Source organism: Bombyx mori, chromosome 17 (assembly GCF_030269925.1).
Source record: "Bombyx mori chromosome 17, ASM3026992v2".
In the NCBI taxonomy this organism is placed as follows: domain Eukaryota; kingdom Metazoa; phylum Arthropoda; class Insecta; order Lepidoptera; family Bombycidae; genus Bombyx; species Bombyx mori.
In genome coordinates, this window is record NC_085123.1 from 15,859,082 (window position 1) to 15,878,924 (window position 19,843).

At 36.4% G+C, this 19,843-nt stretch overlaps 2 protein-coding genes across 5 annotated transcripts; one reads left to right on the plus strand and one right to left on the minus strand.

Moving 5' to 3' along the window:
• Positions 1–487: 487 nt before the first annotated feature.
• LOC101746704 (uncharacterized) lies at positions 488–10,380 on the minus strand. Of its 4 annotated transcripts, XR_009975434.1 has the most exons (5): positions 9,417–10,182; positions 8,847–9,011; positions 7,468–7,565; positions 4,994–7,140; positions 488–4,200 (listed from the first exon to the last, which is right to left on the minus strand). XR_009975434.1 is itself a non-coding variant. In XM_021348147.3 (4 exons), exons 2-4 carry the CDS (start codon positions 8,995–8,997, stop codon positions 5,902–5,904), a joined length of 1,488 nt encoding a protein of 495 aa, XP_021203822.2. In that variant the 5' UTR covers positions 8,998–9,011; positions 10,244–10,380; the 3' UTR covers positions 488–5,901. The 4 variants fall into 4 exon arrangements, 3 of the variants coding, with proteins under 3 accessions (XP_021203822.2, XP_021203821.2, XP_004926419.3); XM_021348147.3 differs by lacking the exon at positions 9,417–10,182 and adding an exon at positions 10,244–10,380 and having other exon boundaries at positions 488–7,140; XM_021348146.3 differs by lacking the exon at positions 9,417–10,182 and adding an exon at positions 10,189–10,254 and having other exon boundaries at positions 488–7,140.
• Positions 10,381–16,484: 6,104 nt separating this feature from the next.
• Positions 16,485–18,097, plus strand: LOC100216353 (autophagy related protein Atg12-like protein). Its single transcript, NM_001142491.1, has 3 exons — positions 16,485–16,605; positions 17,613–17,749; positions 17,975–18,097. Exons 1-3 carry the CDS (start codon positions 16,485–16,487, stop codon positions 18,095–18,097), a joined length of 381 nt encoding a protein of 126 aa, NP_001135963.1.
• The last annotated feature ends 1,746 nt before the right edge of the window (positions 18,098–19,843 follow it).

A 19,843-nucleotide genomic window follows, 5' to 3' on the forward strand; every position in this document is an offset into this window, starting at 1 on the left:
CTTCTACATGATTTGGTATTTTGACTTAGTGTGTACCTCGTACATAGAAAATTCATATCCATTACGACCCACGAAATTTAGCACTCACTTAATTTAGCTTTATTTTCAGAACTTTATTCTAAAGACCCGGGTGAAGTTTCAGATTGACGGGCCATCGACATGACACAAATCAGACTTCGAGCTCATGTTTTTGAATGGGTGGCGGCATGGAACTGTGATGTCTATGAGCTTCGGTTATCAATTTAAAAATAAGGCTGTGAGCTCATTCATTCAGAAATGCATTCATAAATTATTAAATATAGGCAGTAGGCAGCGGCTTGGCTCTGCCCCTCGCATTGCTGAAGTCCATGGGCGTCGGTAACCGCTCACCATCAGTTGGGCCGTGTGCTCGTCTGCCTACAAGGGCAATAAAAAAATCACTAAGGATAATATCACATTTTCTTCTGAAGAAACTGACATTGAAAAGAAAGAAATGAAACAACGGCAGTTATTTTACATTTTTTTTTTATTTCCATTTTTTTTACATGTTTTGCGTTTGAGTTTGTTTACTTTTTTAATTCTTTAAAGTTACATTTTATTACTAGGTTGCGTTGAAAGGTGAATGGTTCTTGAAATTGGACCAGCGCATGCTAACTTGTTTTTTTTTGCCACATTTTTTTGTATTCTTTATCCACGGTTTATGCGTCATTTCAAATCGAGTTTCCATTGCAAATATCTTGTATTAATATTGAGGAAAAATATGATTGCATTGGTTAGTTCAATTCTTACTAATCTAAACATGAAAGGACTTGGGAGTTTGATGCATTGGTAATATTATCAGGGGCAGTATGAGTTGGCGGAATTTTCCCTTGTGACTTTACAATTTGGTTCCATTCAAGTCACAGTTTACGTCGCTGAACCAACGCAATTGTTCGCTACATTCAAGTAAAACTATTGAACTTGCAATTAGTCTGATCTGCGAGAGAGGCAATGCAACACCAAGTTAATTCACCTATTTTCTTTTTCAAATTCGATGGACAGAGTTTTGCCAAGAGTTGTACTTGAATGAGACGGTTATTAACTGTATTCCGATCTCAATAGCATTTTGCAGTAAAAAACCTTGTAAACATCATGTAAAGCACAAATGCAATTATTTGTTTGTATTTTTTTTGGGTAAAAAGTCTCGAGGTCTATATAAACCGCAACTGCTCTTAGATTTGAAAGTCTTAAAGTCTATGAAATCTTACGTTTTAGGGTTCAGTAACAAATGGATTTTTCTTTCCACTTTTATCTCAATTACAATGACGACTAATCACATAATAGAGGGCGCTCGTCATGACGCTTTTTTTATTGACACTGTAGACAACTGAACATACGGTAGCAGCGGCTTGGCTCTGCCCCTGGTATTGCTGAAGTTCATGGGCGACGGTAACCACTCACCATCAAGTGGGCCGTATGCTCGTCTGTCTAAAAGGGCAATAAAAAAACGGTCTGATTGTGTGTATTCGCTGTCTCTTCACGAAGTCAGCAACTACCACAACAGAGTTAAAATGTTGCACAGCGCCGAGGAAGGAGAGAGGGAGATGGAGAAGGGAGAGTGAGCGAGGAGGAGAAATAGATAACGAGGATATGAAGAGATTAAGAAGGGTGAGAACGAATACCCTTTTATAAGGGTGGTAAGAAAAAACTGTGGAGGAAATTTCATTTCAAAACCGGATAAGGTGCGAGGAGGAAAAATATTTTAGTGGTTCTATATATACATAATTATAATATACATACATACATACATAATTGTATATGCATACTGCTCCGGTGGCGAACCCTACGATGGCAAAAGGGACATAAATAAGTAGTAATCAGATATAGACTTAGATATTATTACTAGATTTAATTTCTACTTTTACATATGTTGCAGTTCATAAATATAAAATGAATACGAACAAAATAATCTACATTTGCACTTGATATTACATTTTGCAACCAGTGTCGTGCGAGCGTAGGGCTTCAACTGCAGAACACTATTCGAGAGATTCGGAAGACCATTGATTAAATAGCAGAATAAGCCAATCAAATACAAAACAATGTATTCAGTTTCTATGAAATATTTATATTGGCTTATTTTTACTATTGTTCTTTCTTTCAAGAGACTTTTACAGCAAATTTCAAATCGGGTCTCGGTTTTCTTGGAAATAAACTAGGGCATTCTGAATAATTCGCAATAAAGCAGTGGTTACTATTTTTATAAGGTAAGTTAAGTTTGTTGTTTAAAATGAAACGGAACAAGATAAACTGGGGCAGCCCTGTTTAGTTACGTTTGGCTCCACTGACTAATAGCTCACGGCAATTTTAACGTTAGACATCAGAAAGACGTAAACGAGCTATAAAGCTCAGCATTTCATTTCGAGCTGTAAAACTCCTGTACGTCTTTCTTCTTCTTTCTTTCGCGTTCGTCATAAGACGAGTTCCATTACATTTCCCGCCCGTCGCAGCTGAATTATCCGACCGCCACGCCTCGTGCTCGACAAACTAGTGATCGATTATTAGAGACAAAAAGTAATGGCGTTTTTAATATTCCCCACGACATGAGGGAATCTTCAATGGACATTACATCCTTAAAGTATCAGATAGTCGTTCTAGTTTAAAACTTTGTACGAACTGGGAGAGTTGCTTTGCAGATCGTTACCGAGTTCATAATAGTATTATTTACGATCATTAGATGTGGCATTGTGTGTTACAACCAAAGGCCAATCACATATACAGTGATCGTATATTTAACTGCCCCACTTGACTAAGATTTTTTTCCTGTCAAAAGACTTTTACAGCAAAGTTCAAAGCAAGTCGTTTCCGTTTTTATAAACCAATTAAACTAATAATACATAGATAATTTAAAAAACATAAAAACCTTTCTAGTGGAGTAAATAAAAAAATTGCAAAAGAGAACACAAGAATACGCGATAAACCCGTTACCCGATAGATTCGTTCATCAACTTTGATGATCAACATCAAAAATACATTCACCATTTGAGCATTTGTGTCAATGATCGCATTTCTAACGGGTCACGATATTTAGGTAGGTATTGCCCGTGTGCCGGGACACCGTTTGGGACACTCACGACTGTCAAACGAGGATCGGAACTTGATTCAGAGAAAGAAAAAAAAACTACGATCCGTGGAAATTTCTAGAGTATTAATTTATCTGCTATAATTTTCAATTGAAAAAACTTGTTCTTATCTTATCTAGGTGTGTTCCCTAGATTTTCTTTGGGTGCTAGTTTTAAAACCCATGATCCCATAACTGTAATACGCTATATTATACAGGGTGTCCCATTAGTAGTGGAACAACGGGGTATGCGGAATAGAATTCATATAGAAGAAAAACACTTAATTTTTTTTGTCCTAAGTCTTATAGTTTTGAAGTTTGGATTTTTTAAGGACGTAATTGACGTATTTAAATTTTTGAGTATAACGTACGACAATTACATCTAAATAATAAATTTAAAAAAAACTATTATTAAAAACGACATACTTAGGACAATAAAAGCTATAACTTCAAAACTACAGACTCAAGACTTTCAAGTGTTATTCTTAGTTATTAACTCCCTCTATTCTCGGTAACCAGTAACGAAACACCCTGTATATATTACAATATTTCGACAGTAAAAACAATCCAATCAAATTGATTTTCTAGATAGTTGATTGGCTAATGTTTACTATCATTCCATCCTATCAAAAGTCTTTTACAGCAAATGTCAAGGCAGGTCCCACATCAGCTTTCTTAATAATCTACAATTACACTAATACGCCACTAAATAAATAAAACTTTCTTCTTAGTAATAAAAATTAAATTTCTAACTACGGAATAAAATAAAAAATAAAAAATTCATATTGCGTTACATTTGCATTTTGGTCTCGCAAACTTCATTGTGAACTTTGACATTGAAATGACATTCCATAATGCGAGGATAATTGGAGGGCAACATGATCATAGACCTATAAATTATGGACGCGACATATTTGTTCTATACGTACAATTGCTTATACAAATAGCACTCATTTTGAAGGTACACACATAAACAGATATCTATCTCGTTCTTACTCAGCACTGCAACTCGCAGGAAAACAATATAACAGTATTACAGTGCGTACATAAAATGAAACAAGAATATACGTAAATGTCTAATGAGGCCGAAAATCCGCCATGCTTACACTGAAGTAGGAAACCTATGGAAATGAAACGTCAACAAAAAATTCGTGCCACTGTGACGTCATCTGGCCGCTAAACATGGCGGTTTTAGTGCTGCCCAGAAGATTTTAATGTTATTAGGTTTTATCGATAAACGTTCTTGGTTCATTTTATTTTAAATATTGTTGAGTATTAATTATTTGTAGAATTTATACTTTAATAGAAAGTAAGTAGGTATATTGTTATGTGCAAAGATGATGTGATTTAGTTGTGTGAAATCTAAGACAAGTTCGTGCTTTAAATTTGCCAAGTGAATTATATGACGATTTTTAAAAGTTACTACACTGATTTTATAAAGTTGTTGTTTAACGGCTGAACTGAAATGACAATGACATTTGGTGCGCTAAACATGCATAGACCTATATAGTAGGGACGCGACATATTTATTCTATATATACAATTGCTTATACAAATAGCACTCATTTTGAAGGTACACACATAAACATATATCTATCTCGTTCTTACTCAGCACTGTAACTCGCAGGAAAACAATATAACAGTATTTCAGTGCGTACATAAAATTAAACAAGAATATACGTAAATGTCTAATGAGGCCGAAAATCCGCCATGTTGAGCGCACCAAGTGTCATTGTCACGTCAGTTAAATAAAATGAGCCAAGAACGTTTATCGATAAAACCTTATAACATTAAAATCTTCTGGGCAGCACTAAAACCGCCATGTTTAGCGGCTAGATGACGTCATAGTGGCACGCGTTTTTTGTTGACGTTTCATTTCCATAGGTTTCCTACTTCAGTGACTTGGAAGGCAACACGATACAATCTTAACGTTTTATCAACAAACAAACATAATGACTATGTTACAACAACTTAGAATAAAATGGAGATGAGTCTGGTGCTTTTTAAATAATTTTTTAATCAGTTTTGTTACAGCAGAGTGAAAATTCCTAAGCAGATAGGATACCATGTGTATGTTCCGATAAATCAACAAGACCCAAGTGCAAATCATGTCTGTGAACCATCAAATCCAACATTGTGCTAATGTTACACAAATATGAACATTATAAGCTTGTTACACGTTCCACGGTCATTTAACACAATATCAGGGAATTAACTTTACAGCCAGCCTGTATACAGAGTTGTGTGAGAAATGTCCCGATATAAACATTGTAAACAAGATGTCAACCGTGAACACTAGTGAACACATTTACCTTACATATTTATGACTTTCATAAATAGTCAAATCGTAATGGTTTGTACATCCAATTTTAAGCCTCCGACCTCATCTAAGAGACCCACTTGATACCACTGGGCCATGAGCATAAATTCCCTTACCAATTGAATAATAACATAATATACAAACATTGTATACAATTAAAACGACCATTCTATTAGCTAGCGTAAGCAGACGAGCAAATACTCTGGTAGTGTTGCTTGACATTAACAATACCAATACGTTTTGACAGGTTGCATGCTATTTGTTTGTACAGTTATGCAAATGGAGCTTTGATATTTAATTGTTTGCTATGAGTTTGGTGATCCTTTTTAAATGCAAGCCAAACATATATAAATTTGATACAGATTAATCTTTTTAAATGTCGTGCATGCCTGCAACACTGCTGCATTTTATACTCTATTCAGAACATCACTCTCACTGATTCGGAAGACAGCTAATAGAAAAATAATTATGAGTCAATTTGCTTAAAATTTAACAAGGAAATCTATATGTTCAAAGGCATTTGTATATTTTCAGAATCTTCCATAGAGTTTCCAGATTTGGCCCTCTTGAGTTCATCGTCTTTCTCCTTCAGGATTCTGTCCAGATTCACCCATGTGTTTCCAAGTTCTTTCTTTTTCTTCTCCTCTACCCTGGCTGTGTACATTTGCATCAATTCATCAGCGTATTTAGAAGGCTTGTACTGTTCAGTGACACAGTAGTTTGATTGCTTGGCAACCTTTTTCTCAGTTTCAACGGGAGAATTCCTTCTGCTTGTATCTTTCCGTTTGAAAGTCACAGGATTGAGAAATAATCCTGTTTTTATTAGTTTTTCGTCAGTTTCATTGAGCCAAGTACTTACTTTCTTTATGGAATTTTGTATTTGTGAATCAGACGCGTTAACATTCGTCAATGCTTCTGTAGCTCCATTTTTAATTTCTGGTAAGGACAGAGGTTTATCAAATCTTTGAGGTAATGCAGAGTTTATTTCAATTTCAGAATTTATCACATTCATGGGTGATTTTCTTAAATTGATTTCATAATCTTTCGGAACAGCAAATTTTTTCCTGTTACATATGCTATCATCAACTTGATTTTTGTTATCAATATCAGTGTCAATATCTAGTAAAGGCACTTTGGTAATTCTCATAACTTTTTGTTTAATTGGAATTTCTGTAGCTCCCTCTTTTTCCAAAGGCAAACTTTTGCATTTCTCGTAATAGTCTGGAGTGATTAATTTGATTTCATTTTTAACTGTACGACTTTTCAAATTTTCATTCGGTATTGACAGAAGCTTCTGTAGATTAGCTATAGCCACATTTTTGGCTTTCTTCATTTGTGGGTTTTTCGCATTACTCATTAATATAGTTTTTTTCAGCTCATTTGCTGCTTGTGTGCAAATTGCATTGTCTAGTGATGCCTGCATAACTATATCTTTGTTCTCAGTTCCTTTAACTATCTTATTACTAGCACTAAGAGAATCGTTTACCTCCCTATTGCGTTCATTATGATTAGCAATTGTAAAATTAGTTTCACTCTTATCATTTTTTGATGTAACATCCCTATCAGTCTTTTTTATTACACTTATATTTTGTCTTTCACAAGTTTTAGAATCATGCATAGTTCTTGGCACAAATTCTTCTACATTAGGATTTAACTTAGTTATTGTAATATCAAAAGAACCCTTTGAAGTAGTAGAGCTCTGTTTTACCTCTTTCACCTCACTTTCCGTATAATCGTTTACCTGAAAACATCAGGAATATCTTGAAGAAAATAGTAAGCGCCACACAAAAATCTGTCATCTAGAATATTATGTGTAGTATTTAGTAGTAGTAATTATTAATGCGATTTAAAGACAATGTCTTCATGGTCTAGTGCATAATGTAAATAACAGTGAGATTTATTTTATTTCTTACGAAGTAGGCACAGGATAATATTTACATAAATAGAACCATGGCTGTGCCCTTGGTACTCCTGATGTCCATCAGAGACTGCCTAATTATTTTATAATGCGGCTCGACATAATCGACGGCAATAAACATAGAACTTAATTTTTCGGCTAAAAACTTACCACACGTAGCATGTGCTTAATCGCGTTGAGATCTGGTTTTGTTTCTTCATCAACTGTTATCTCCCCCTGGGCAATGCCGAAACGGAGATTCAATTCATCTGCAACAATTAGGTGTTTTTAACCTGAAGAAACAAGACGGTCTATTAAGGATTTAAGTTGTAATGGTTATCAATGTAAAGTAGTATTGACAATCCCTGTCTATTATTTTTCTGCCTAAGACACAGATCCAGTCTGAAAACCCCTTAGACATAGTCGTTATTCCATTGCAGTCTATTGTCTCAAAAAAGATAGAGCAGACTTTGTACTATAATGAACGTTTGTGCAACAAGGCATATTATAAAGTTAAGGATTATTTACTAGATGGCACTACGTGGGAATGAGGCGCTTGCTCCTGGCCTTTTCATTTTTCATTACTATTTTTTTTTTTATAATTGTATTTTTTTGACTTGTTTTTGCTTTTATTGTGAATATTTCTATTTATTTAAAAAAAAGAAAATATTTGAGAAAAAACAAAAATAAAAAGCCCGCTGAGTTTGTTTCGCCGGTTCTTCTCAGGACTGTGGCTTTTTTTGGAACCGGTGGTAGAGTTAACATTGTTATTTGTATTTTGACATTCAACAAGTGTGTCATACTGACATCTAAGTTGAAATAAATGATTTTGAATTTTGAATTTGAATGGTTATGACGTTTTTTTTTATTGCCCTTGTAGACAGACAAGCCTATGGCTCGCCTGATGGTGAGTGGTTCCCAAAGCCCAAGGACTTCAGCAATGCCAGGGGCAGAGCCAAGCTACACCCTACCGTATTAGTACTCTCTAAAAGCCTTGTTTGAAGAAGGAAATGTCATAGGGCTTGGGAAATAACGTGAAGTGGAGCTCATTCCAAAGCCAAATGGTACGTGGCAAAAAAGATCTCTGAAAATGCACTGTGGATTAACACAGTGCCTCCAGGTAGTATGGATAATTTCTACTCCTATGGCGGCGGTACAATGGTAAAAACGAGATGATTGGTTCATCTCAAACAATTTATTAGAGCACTCCCCATGGAGCATATGGCACAAAATACAAAGAGAACTGAAGTCCCTCTGCAGACCCTGAAGTTCCAAACAATCCGTAAAGAATGGGATTATTAACAATCCCAACATCCCTCTTCTGTATGAAGTCAAATGGAAATGGAAGTAGCTGGTACTTGGGAGCTCCAGCCTAAAAGTGGGAGCAGTACTCCACGTGAGGGTGAATTTATACTTATAAAACAAGTTTTCTTTACATAAATTCATCAGTGAACTTGTCTGCTGTTTGCCAAATTAACAATAATGAGTGGCAACCACACAGCACAAATGGTTTATTAGGTAACAGCGAAAGTTTTTACAGTTGAACAAACCTAAACTATTTTCATCTTGATACAGCCGCATTGGTGGTGGTTTTTGGCCAACAATCAAATCGCTGTTGTGCAATTTCTGCAATCTTCTTCCATTCACTTCTGCCAGGTCTTTGAGGATATCTCTCTTTGTTGTCCACACCTTATTGCTCATTATGATGTCAGGACCTATTCAATAGACAGACAGATTAGGAACCTGAGCATTTCTCTGCTAACTGGGAAATCATTATCGCAAATAAATTATATATGAATGTTGTTGTTCTTGCTGATGCAATGATATTTTCTGTTTATTTTAATCAAAGAATTCCAAATTTAACCCTTATCAACTCCTACTACTAAGTCAACAGCAAGAGTTGAAACCCTAAGAATTCCTTTAACAGGAAGTCATTTGTGAACACAAATTGAGTAGGTCAAGTATATTTAATTAGAGAAACTGATACCTAGCTGCAAGGCTCAAATAAACACATTGCAAAAGACAGGCACACAGGGATATTTAACATGGGTGTTTGCTATTTAAAACATTACAATGTCGATAATATAATATATGTAATGGTGGATTTATATTGTACTTACCGTGTTCTAACACATATAAGCAAATTATGTACTTTTTCAGGAGAAGCATTGAAAATTCAACATCTTAATATAATTATTATATAATACTACACAACTAAAGAGATAGAATGATAATATTTAAACTACTACTTATAACATTATTAATAAAAGCAAACATCTCACTAATAACTATTAAAAAATGGATTTTCTCAAACTCAGTTCAGTTTTAACAAGAATCGCATAAGCGACATTATAGCTCTGTATGTGCGTTATGTAAATGCATTTAACATTAATACATTGAAGAGGCAATGTAGAAGGTGAATCACACCTTAAACAAATACCTTAGATCGTTTTATGATAACAGCTGATAGTTTGGATGTGATTTTGGAACAATGTACCTACTTAACAAATTATTATCACAATAGGGTTTTGTTGTGAAACAAATAATGAAGAATTGTACATTTGTAGTACCCAAATCACTGAATTTTATCACAGGGGTATAAATTTGTTTTTCCTTGAGATGACGGATAGAAAGACTCAAATAATAAATATATTATGAATAATAATAATCATAAGTTACTTATTAAATTGTTATTTTGAAAAATATTGCAAAATTTTAAGACACCACAATGAATGGACTGCGTAACGTAATAACAGCGTGAACGAACATGAAATTGAAACAGCAACTTTCATCGGAAAATACTTATGTGTCACAATATACAAATAACTACTACCTAATCCAAATGTAAAATATTAGGCTAATAAAACAAAAAGCCAATACATATGTACGTACCGATGTTTAATTCATTAAATAAAATATATCATATAATTGTAAAACTTGTACCTACCTTTATGTGTGTAGGTACTAAAAAGTATTGATTGATCGGCTTTTTTTTGAAGGATTTTATGACCTGGTAACTAAGACTTTTCAGGCATGTCTTATTTTAATTATTTACATGCTTAATTTTATGAAAAATGATAATATGGAGTGAAAGGAAATGAAATGAAGATGATATTAAATATCGATCGGAGACCATGACAAGTGCTACCAACTAGATACCGTAAAATGGGGTGATTAGGGATTGAGAAGCGAATCGGGAAAAAACCAGGAAAATCTTTCGACACTCAATATTAGTTTTATATTCGTTGCAAAGTCTTCCATTTTTTTGTAGTTTAATAGTAGAGTGTTGAAAGTTCACAAAACAGCTCTGAATATGCATGATAATAGCTGCTAACTTATAAAAAATCACGTTTCAAATTAACTTCCTGTGGTGGTAATTATTTTAGTGCTAGAAAGTTTGCTCTCTTTTATTTATTTGATAATAATAGAAGACGACTGTGATTTATATATATGTACGTTATGTAGTATTTGAACTATCATATATATTAAAGGTAAATCTCAGTTGTTATTGGTTGTAATGTATTTGATAATATAAAAATACATGTTTTACGCATCCTACCCATGGGGGCGGTTCTGCTTTTCCTCTGCTGATCCTGACGTCTGTGCGGACCGTCTTAAAGACGTGGTGCTCCAGGGGATGGAATTGTTTATTCCCTCCTCTGAAGTGCCCGTTGGGGGTCGCAGCAGACCCTGGTATAACAATGCCAGCAGGGATGCTGCACACCTCAAGCGGTCCGCATACGTGGCATGGGATAATGCCAGGAGACGTCAGGACCCTAACATCTCAGAGGAAAGGCGGAAATATAACGCCGCTTCCAGGTCCTACAAGAAGGCTATTGCCAAGGCGAAGTCGGAGCACGTTGCTAGAGTTGGCGAGCGACTAAAGAGCTATCCCTCTGGGAGCCGTGCTTTTTGGTCGCTCGCCAAAGCCGCAGAAGGAAACTTTTGCAGGTCTAGTCTCCCACCACTGCGAAAGTCCGATGACAGTCTGGCCCATAGTGCGAAAGAGAAGGCTGACCTTCTGGTCAAACTCTTCGCCTCGAACTCGACCGTGGACGACGGGGGTGCCACACCACCGAACATCCCCCGGTGTGATAGTTCCCTGCCGGAGATCTGCTTTACACAGTGTGCAGTCAGGCGGGAACTCCGACTCCTGGACGTCCATAAGTCGAGTGGGCCAGACGGCATCCCCGCAGTGGTTCTGAAAACGTGCGCCCCTGAGCTGACGCCTGCGCTAACGCGTCTGTATCGCCTCTCTTATTGCGCTAACAGGGTTCCGTCTTCATGGAAGACCGCCCACGTCCACCCTATCCCCAAGAAGGGTGACCGGTCGGACCCATCGAGCTATAGGCCTATCGCGATAACTTCCTTGCTTTCCAAGGTGATGGAGCGAATAATAAATATACAACTCCTGAAGTATCTTGAAGATCGCCAGCTGATCAGTGACCGACAGTACGGTTTCCGTCACGGTCGCTCAGCTGGCGATCTTCTCGTATACCTTACTCACAGGTGGGCTGAAGCCTTGGAGAGCAAGGGCGAGGCTCTTGCTGTGAGCCTTGATATCGCGAAGGCCTTCGACAGGGTCTGGCATAGGGCACTTCTGTCGAAGCTACCATCTTACGGAATCCCCGAGGGTCTCTGCAAGTGGATCGCTAGCTTTTTGGATGGGCGGAGCATCATGGTCGTTGTAGACGGTGACTGCTCTGATACCATGACCATTAACGCTGGCGTTCCACAAGGTTCGGTGCTCTCCCCCACGCTTTTCATCCTGTATATCAATGACATGCTGTCTATTGATGGCATGCATTGCTATGCGGATGACAGCACGGGGGATGCGCGATATATCGGCCATCAGAGTCTCTCTCGGAGCGCGGTGCAAGAGAGACGATCTAAACTTGTGTCTGAAGTGGAGAACTCTCTGAGGCGAGTCTCCGAATGGGGTGAATTGAACTTGGTTCAATTCAACCCGATAAAGACACAAGTTTGCGCGTTCACTGCGAAGAAGGACCCCTTTGTCATGGCGCCGCAATTCCAAGGAGTATCCCTGCAACCTTCCGAGAGTATTGGGATACTTGGGGTCGAGATTTCGAGCGATGTCCAGTTTCGGAGTCATCTGGAAGGCAAAGCCAAGTTGGCGTCCAAAATGCTGGGAGTCCTCAACAGAGCGAAGCGGTACTTCACGCCTGGACAAAGGCTTTTGCTTTATAAAGCACAAGTCCGGCCTCGCGTGGAGTACTGCTCCCATCTCTGGGCCGGGGCTCCCAAATACCAGCTTCTTCCATTTGACTCCATACAGAGGAGGGCCGTTCGGATTGTCGATAATCCCATTCTCACGGATCGTTTGGAGCCTCTGGGTCTGCGGAGGGACTTCGGTTCCCTCTGCATTTTGTACCGTATGTTCCATGGGGAGTGCTCTGAGGAATTGTTCGAGATGATACCGGCATCTCGTTTTTACCATCGCACCGCCCGCCACCGGAGTAGAGTTCATCCATACTACCTGGAGCCACTGCGGTCATCCACAGTGCGTTTCCAGAGGTCTTTTTTGCCACGTACCATCCGGCTATGGAATGAGCTCCCCTCCACGGTGTTTCCCGAGCGCTATGACATGTCCTTCTTCAAACGAGGCTTGTGGAGAGTATTAAACGGTAGGCAGCGGCTTGGCTCTGCCCCTGGCATTGCTGAAGTCCATGGGCGACGGTAACCACTCACCATCAGGTGGGCCGTATGCTCGTCTGCCTACAAGGGCAATAAAAAAAAAAAAAAAAAAAAAAAAAAAAAAAAAAAAAAAAAAAAAAAAAAAAAAAACATGTGGAATTCTGTCGTTTTTGGGGATATTGGGGGCATCTTAGGTACAAATAACAACGAAAAAGAGGTCAATTGGGATGAGAATTTAATTTGATTTTAAGTGTATAATCTATGATTTGATTTCTTCGTTTTTGGAATATTTTACAAGGTGAATGAAGTTAGCCCCTCAAAAAAATTTTTTTTTCCTATTTTATACTTCTTTTCTATTAATTCGTTTGTTCATCATTTGTTCTGGATTGTTCACTATTAATAATTGTTTGTTCTGCATTTAATTATTTTAAAAAAATATTTAAAAATATATGTACAAGTTAGCCCCTCGATTGCAATTTTTAATATTTTTTCGTCCTTAATGACTCGTAAATATTCATTTTCGATTGTTCTTATATAAAACACGTTTGTTCTCTTTCGAAATTACTAGTTTTTTGTTTAATTTACTATTAGTTGTATTAGTTGAATAAATGTATGCAAAATATGTGTACTGCGCATGCGTCAACTATAATGCCTAAACTTTCTACGCGGTTTTAATCGTGAAAAAAAAAACAAATATAAATCCTGAAGGAGCAATTAATTGGTATACAGTTTAATTAAAAAAAATAAAAAAAAAATTTTAATAAATGAAATAATGTACATTGGCGTAAAGTTAGACCAAATACATTTTTTCCATCCTCCTACCTATCGTTATGAAGGTATAAAAAAGATAGGGAGTTCACATAGGTAATATAAACAAATAAGTAAATAATATGTTCATTATTTATCTTTCAAGAAATAATGTAGGTATACATTATAATAACATTAGTAAAATAACATTTTTTTTTATAGGTTATGTATTGAAAGTGTTGGAAAATTATTTCATGTTTTAGCTGGAAAATGACATTGAGAATTATATGCAATACAAGATAATGGGCTCCATCAAATGAGTTCCAATGAAACCAAACTGTTTACCATCCAAATTCGATTGTCGGGCAGATAGAAAACGAAAATTCACTCAAAGTGAACCTCGGCCTGCATTTGTAAAACGGCAAAGACTCACTATTGTCAAGGAGATTGAAGAGACGACTAAAAATGAGATGTGTTATATTATTATACCTTTGCCATCTTGTAGTCAAGGTAGGTGTAACTGTCAAACACCAGGAGGACGGGACGGCGCGTCGGCGGCTGCGGACTGCGATGCGGTCCGCATTTTCGTCGTCGCTGTCGTCGCCGAACATACTGTTGAAGAGCAACCCGGTCGGCGGTGTATCGCGTTCCGACCCGGCAGGCTGGTTCTGGCCCAGCGGGGTATCCCGGAACACCAGCGGCATCGCCCGGGCGGCCTGAAGGGCCGCCGTACCGCGAAGACTGACGTCGTTGGTCGTCGACTATCGCCTCGACGACCCGTCAGTCGGGCGTCCTCGGGGTGGCGCCGCGTGTCTGGTTGTAGTGTTGACCGCGGGAACCCCCCTACTCTGAACGGGTTCTGACCCCGGACGGAGATCGGACGTCGGGTGTAAGAGTGCAGGGGAGTCGTTTAGTGGGTGGGCCCTAAAATCCTTGGGCCGCGATCTGCTCTCAACACCTGCAGATCGTTGAGTCTCACATACCCCGCGCGCCCCCTAGGCGCGGGGACCTCGTAGGAGGTTCGGCCCCCGGCCCGAAAAAAAAAAAAAAAAAAAAGGTGTAACTGTCAATAATTAGTAACACTCACAGATCTCATAATCAAATAACAATATCAGAAAAAAAGGAGAATAGTTAGTTAGTTAGTGGAAGTAGCCAAAATGGGCAAGTGGACCTCAGTTCCTATTACATAAGGTACTACGAAGTTTGTGATAATAAAAATTTATCACAGTGTAATATCACTTACTTACTTTAACAGTGAAGGAAAACATTGTGATGAAACCTGCACACCTAAATGTTCTTAGGATTTTCTTAAGTGTGTAATCCACCAACCAGCACTAGGCCAGCGTGGTGGACTAAGGTCTAAAAACCCTCTCAATGGTAGTGGAGGCCAGTGTCCAGCAAGGGGATATATTATATGGGCTGATGATTATGACTAGGAAGTTACATACTACTACTACTACTACTACTACTACTACTACTACTACAGTACACATATAATCCTATATATTTTTTAGGAATATAATTTCGGCTGTGTAAAAAAGTTATTATAATGTATACCTACATTATCTCTTGAAAGATAAATAATGAACATATTATTTACTTATTTGTTTATATTACCTATGTGAACTCCCTATCTTTTTTATACCTTCATAACGATAGGTAGGAGGATGGAAAAAATGTATTTGGTCTAACTTTACGCCAATGTACATTATGTCATTTATTAATTTTATAATTTTTTTAATTAAACTGTATACCAATTAATTGCTCCTTCAAGATTTATATTTGTTTTTTTTTCACGATTAAAACCGCGTAGAAAGTTTAGGCATTATAGTTGACGCATGCGCAGTACACATATTTTGCATATATTTATTCAACTAATACAAATAGTAAATTAAACAAAAAACTAGTAATTTCGAAAGAGAACAAACGTGTTTTATATAAGAACAATCGAAAATGAATATTTACGAGTCATTAAGGACGAAAAAATATTAAAAATTGCAATCGAGGGGCTAACTTGTACTGTTAATAAAATTTTTTAAATAAATAAATGCAGAACAAACAATTATTAACAGTGAACAATCAAGCACAAATGATGAACAAACGAATTAATAGAAAACAGGAAAGAAAAATTTTTTTGAGGGGCTAACTTCAGTCACCTATTTTGCATGTGTAGGTTCGTTGTAGGTACCTACTTATAATTCTATGGTAGGTAGGTTCTCAAATATATTAAGTGTATAATCTATGTAGTAGGTACGGTACTATGTACGGTATAGAGACTTTTTGGCGGGAACGCGAGGAGTGAAGTTGTGTGATTTGTTTTATTTTGTCTATTTAGTGTTTCTTCAGTTTTAAATGTGTAATAACGGTGGTTTATTAACTGTTTAATATCTGTGAAAGTGCTTACATGTGGGAAAATGAAACAAAGCCGCTGGACGTGACTTCTCGGGATCCTCAAAAAAGTCCAATGATAAAGTCTCAGTAGATGACCACCATTTTACTGAGATTATATTTCATCCCATATCATCTCATCTCATTTCATTTGATTTCATCCCGGTTGATTTATGTCTCAAATTAATCATCTTCATTTCATTTCATCATTTTTCATAAAATTATGAAAATAAATTAAATTAAGACATGACTTAAAGGTCTTAGTTACCTGGTCATAAAACCCTTAATTATTTATTAGATTCTGATTGTTGTGTAAATTTTCGTATTATTGTCACAAACACACATAGAAAATAGAGTACCTACATACATTTACGAATTTACAATTTTGAAAATCTAAAATGAGTGATGAGAAACTTATAGATGAGACGCAGAGCCAATCAGTGGCTGGAATGGAAGCATTGAGAATAGAAGTTGATAACAAAGAAAATAGTGATCCATCAAAATCAGATAAATTAAAAGGTATCAAGTTGTGTGATCTTTTAAGACTCAAGTTTCTAGTTCTTGGAATAATTCGTGTGAGAGCGGTTATTAAAATGAAAACAAGTCCAAGAAATGTAAATAATATAACATATTAAAAAGAAGATATATTTAAATAAAAAATTGACATTTTCAAAAAACAAATCTAGGATTTTATGTCCCACCTAACTAAAGAGAATATGGGTATCTATTTTAATTAGTTAATATCCTAGTATTAATAGTTAAAATTATTTAAAAATATAATGAAATTGAAGCATGATTTTGTCCAAAAACTTTGTGCCCTATATAATAATTATATACTATATATAATAAAGTATAATTTATTTCATAAATGGTGTACAGAAATTCAGGCTACAGATTTTAAAAAAATGGGTAATCATAACGTGATGTAAATAACTATGAAAACACATAGGCAGTGTTTGAGGGATTAACTAGAATTAACATGAATGCATTATCAGTAATTGTAATAAAAATGGCCATGAGTACTTATGAGTTAACAATGTGGATGGGCAGATCCAGTCTTTCACTAGAGCTTCATGCATCTATGGTATTGACTATTCGAGCTTTATATCAGAATTCATGATACATTTGCAACAGAAATAAGCTGGGTCATCGACCTGGTCTGGTTGTAGTGTTACCATGGTAACCCTCCTGGCCTCGGAGGGGATCGGACGTTGGGTGTAAGAGTGCAGAGGAGTCGTTTAGTGGGTGGGCCCTAAAATTCCTTGGGCCCGCGGTCTGCTTCCAACACCTTGCAGATCGTTGAGTCCCACATAACCCGCGTGCCCCCTATACGCGGGGTCCTCATAGGAGGTTCGGTCCCCGGCCCGAAAAAAAGAAGGGTCATGGACCTAGAATTTATTTGGACTCAACTTATTTTGTCAGTGGTCAAGGCTGTCGTTTTACAAATTTATGGTGCGACCTATAAGTTAAATTCCATTACACCAAATGCACAGTAAAAATAATGAATCTGTTTCAATATTTTTCAGTCGACATTCTACTGAAAGCGACAGGGAATGCTCCTATAATGAAGAAAAAAAAATGGGCTGTTGATGCTGAAAAGCCTATTGGATGGATTATGGAGTTTGTAAAGAAATATCTCAAACTTGAAGCAGATGAGAAATTAGTGAGAGAGGATTACTTATTAAACTATATTATAATTTAAGACACTTTAATCTGTTGCATTTCTATCAGATTTAGATGACTGCAACATGACAACATGCATAATTCCTGAACTCTTGTGCTCTTGTCATGTGACAGCATTTATAACAAGAGTGATCAATCAGATGATTGTCCAGTTTTATTGTGACATACAAGCATAATTACCAATACCAAATTATAAAATTTTCAGTTCCTGTATGTGAATCAGACTTTTGCGCCATCACCAGATCAGATTGTCAGGAATCTTTATGAGTGCTTCGGTACAGATGGGAAACTGGTCCTGCATTACTGCAAAAGCCAAGCTTGGGGCTGAAGACTGATGTTAATTATAAGGCTGCAACAAATATATTGAAGAAACACTCTATATTTAGTTTTGTCAATCTGTTTGTTTTTATAGTTTATTTTCAATCATATGATTTGGAACATATTACCAAAAAAATAATCATGCAACCTATATTCAAATAGTCATTGTTGCATTATAACTTAGTGTACCCTTGTACGTGTAGTGTTCTTTAATAATATAGACATTACCAAGGCTACCACCACCCTGCCTATTTCTTACGTGAAGCAGTGATGCGTTTTGGTTTGAAGGCAGCCGTTGTAACTATACTGAGACCTTAGAACTTATATCTCAAGGTGAGTGGCGCATTTGCGTTGTAAATGTCTGTAGGCTCCAGTAACCACTTAACACCAAGTGGGCTGTGAGCTCGTCCACCTAATCACCTAACCATCTAAGCAATAAAAATAAAAAATAAACATTTTAATGATGCTTTCAGAAACGATTTCGAATTTACAGTTTTACAGTTAAGTTATAGTAAGTTTTCTCCATCTCAAATATCTGTCTAATATAACATAACTTCCATCTTAAGACAACGCAGTCTAGTAAAGGACAATGCCCAAAAGTGGGCCAACTTTATGTCAAAACTATTTGTACTTGAAAAACTATGCCTTATTTTTTCACGTTGTTTAGTTTATGTATCAACATTTCTTTCAACCTGGCATTGTTTTCCAAAAAAATTAATTACTTATTTGATAACATCCCAAAACTGAGTGCCATAGTTTTTAAATTCGCCAATAGGCAAAGGGCTTAGCCCATACAGCCTTATAGCAAACCTATATGCTATCAAACGAAAGAGTTGTTTGTGACATGAACAACAAATTAAAACAAAATAGCTAATGCTTATAATTCACAGGCTTCTTAGTTTATTTTTGTTCAATTCAATATTTTTATATTGTAATAATAATTATTACTTAAAACCATGAATTATTTAATATTTTTAGATATTAATGATTCCACTAGTAAAAATATCAATGGCCTACCATTACTCTATTCTTAATAAATATGATCAGAGAGTTTTGGCAGCAACCCGGGTGAAGCGTCGCGTCACTTGAATTTTTATTTTAATGTTTTTTTAATAGTTTATTGTGTAATTTGTATTATTTGTATCTGTAATATTGTGTATAAAAGGTCTGCGTAAACTCATGCTCAGTCAATGTGGTATTCGTCGAGTTGACGTCAAAACTCCCAAAAAGCAATAAAAAGAGATACACCGGCTTTTTATTGACATAAAAAATATATAACTTCGACAGACTAGGCTGTATAGGCTATGCTCTTTGCCTGCTTATTGGTGAATTTAAAAACAACAACAACAATATCGTTGCCGGCTTCCGGATTTTCATTTCATTTTATTATTATTATGAGGATATAATAATAATAAAATGTACGTAAGGGCTTATTTCTAGCAACATTAAGCACAATTAACTTATTTAATACTGTAAATAATTATGAGAGCGATTATTGATTTCGAAGAAAACAATTAACAACTTAATTTTAGCTGCAGAAAAAAACAGATTTCTTTTAAACCTGGGTGAGAATATAAAAATCGTTTTCTGAATATGAAACGATATTTCTTTGTCTATCAAATTAAGTTAAAACTATCATGACAGGGCAACTTTTTTTAGGGGCCCAAACGCCCATAGAAAATGGGCATTGTCCTTTACCGAAACTTCAAGATTCCTAACATCAGTCAATGTTAGATTGAACGCTATTTTAATATTT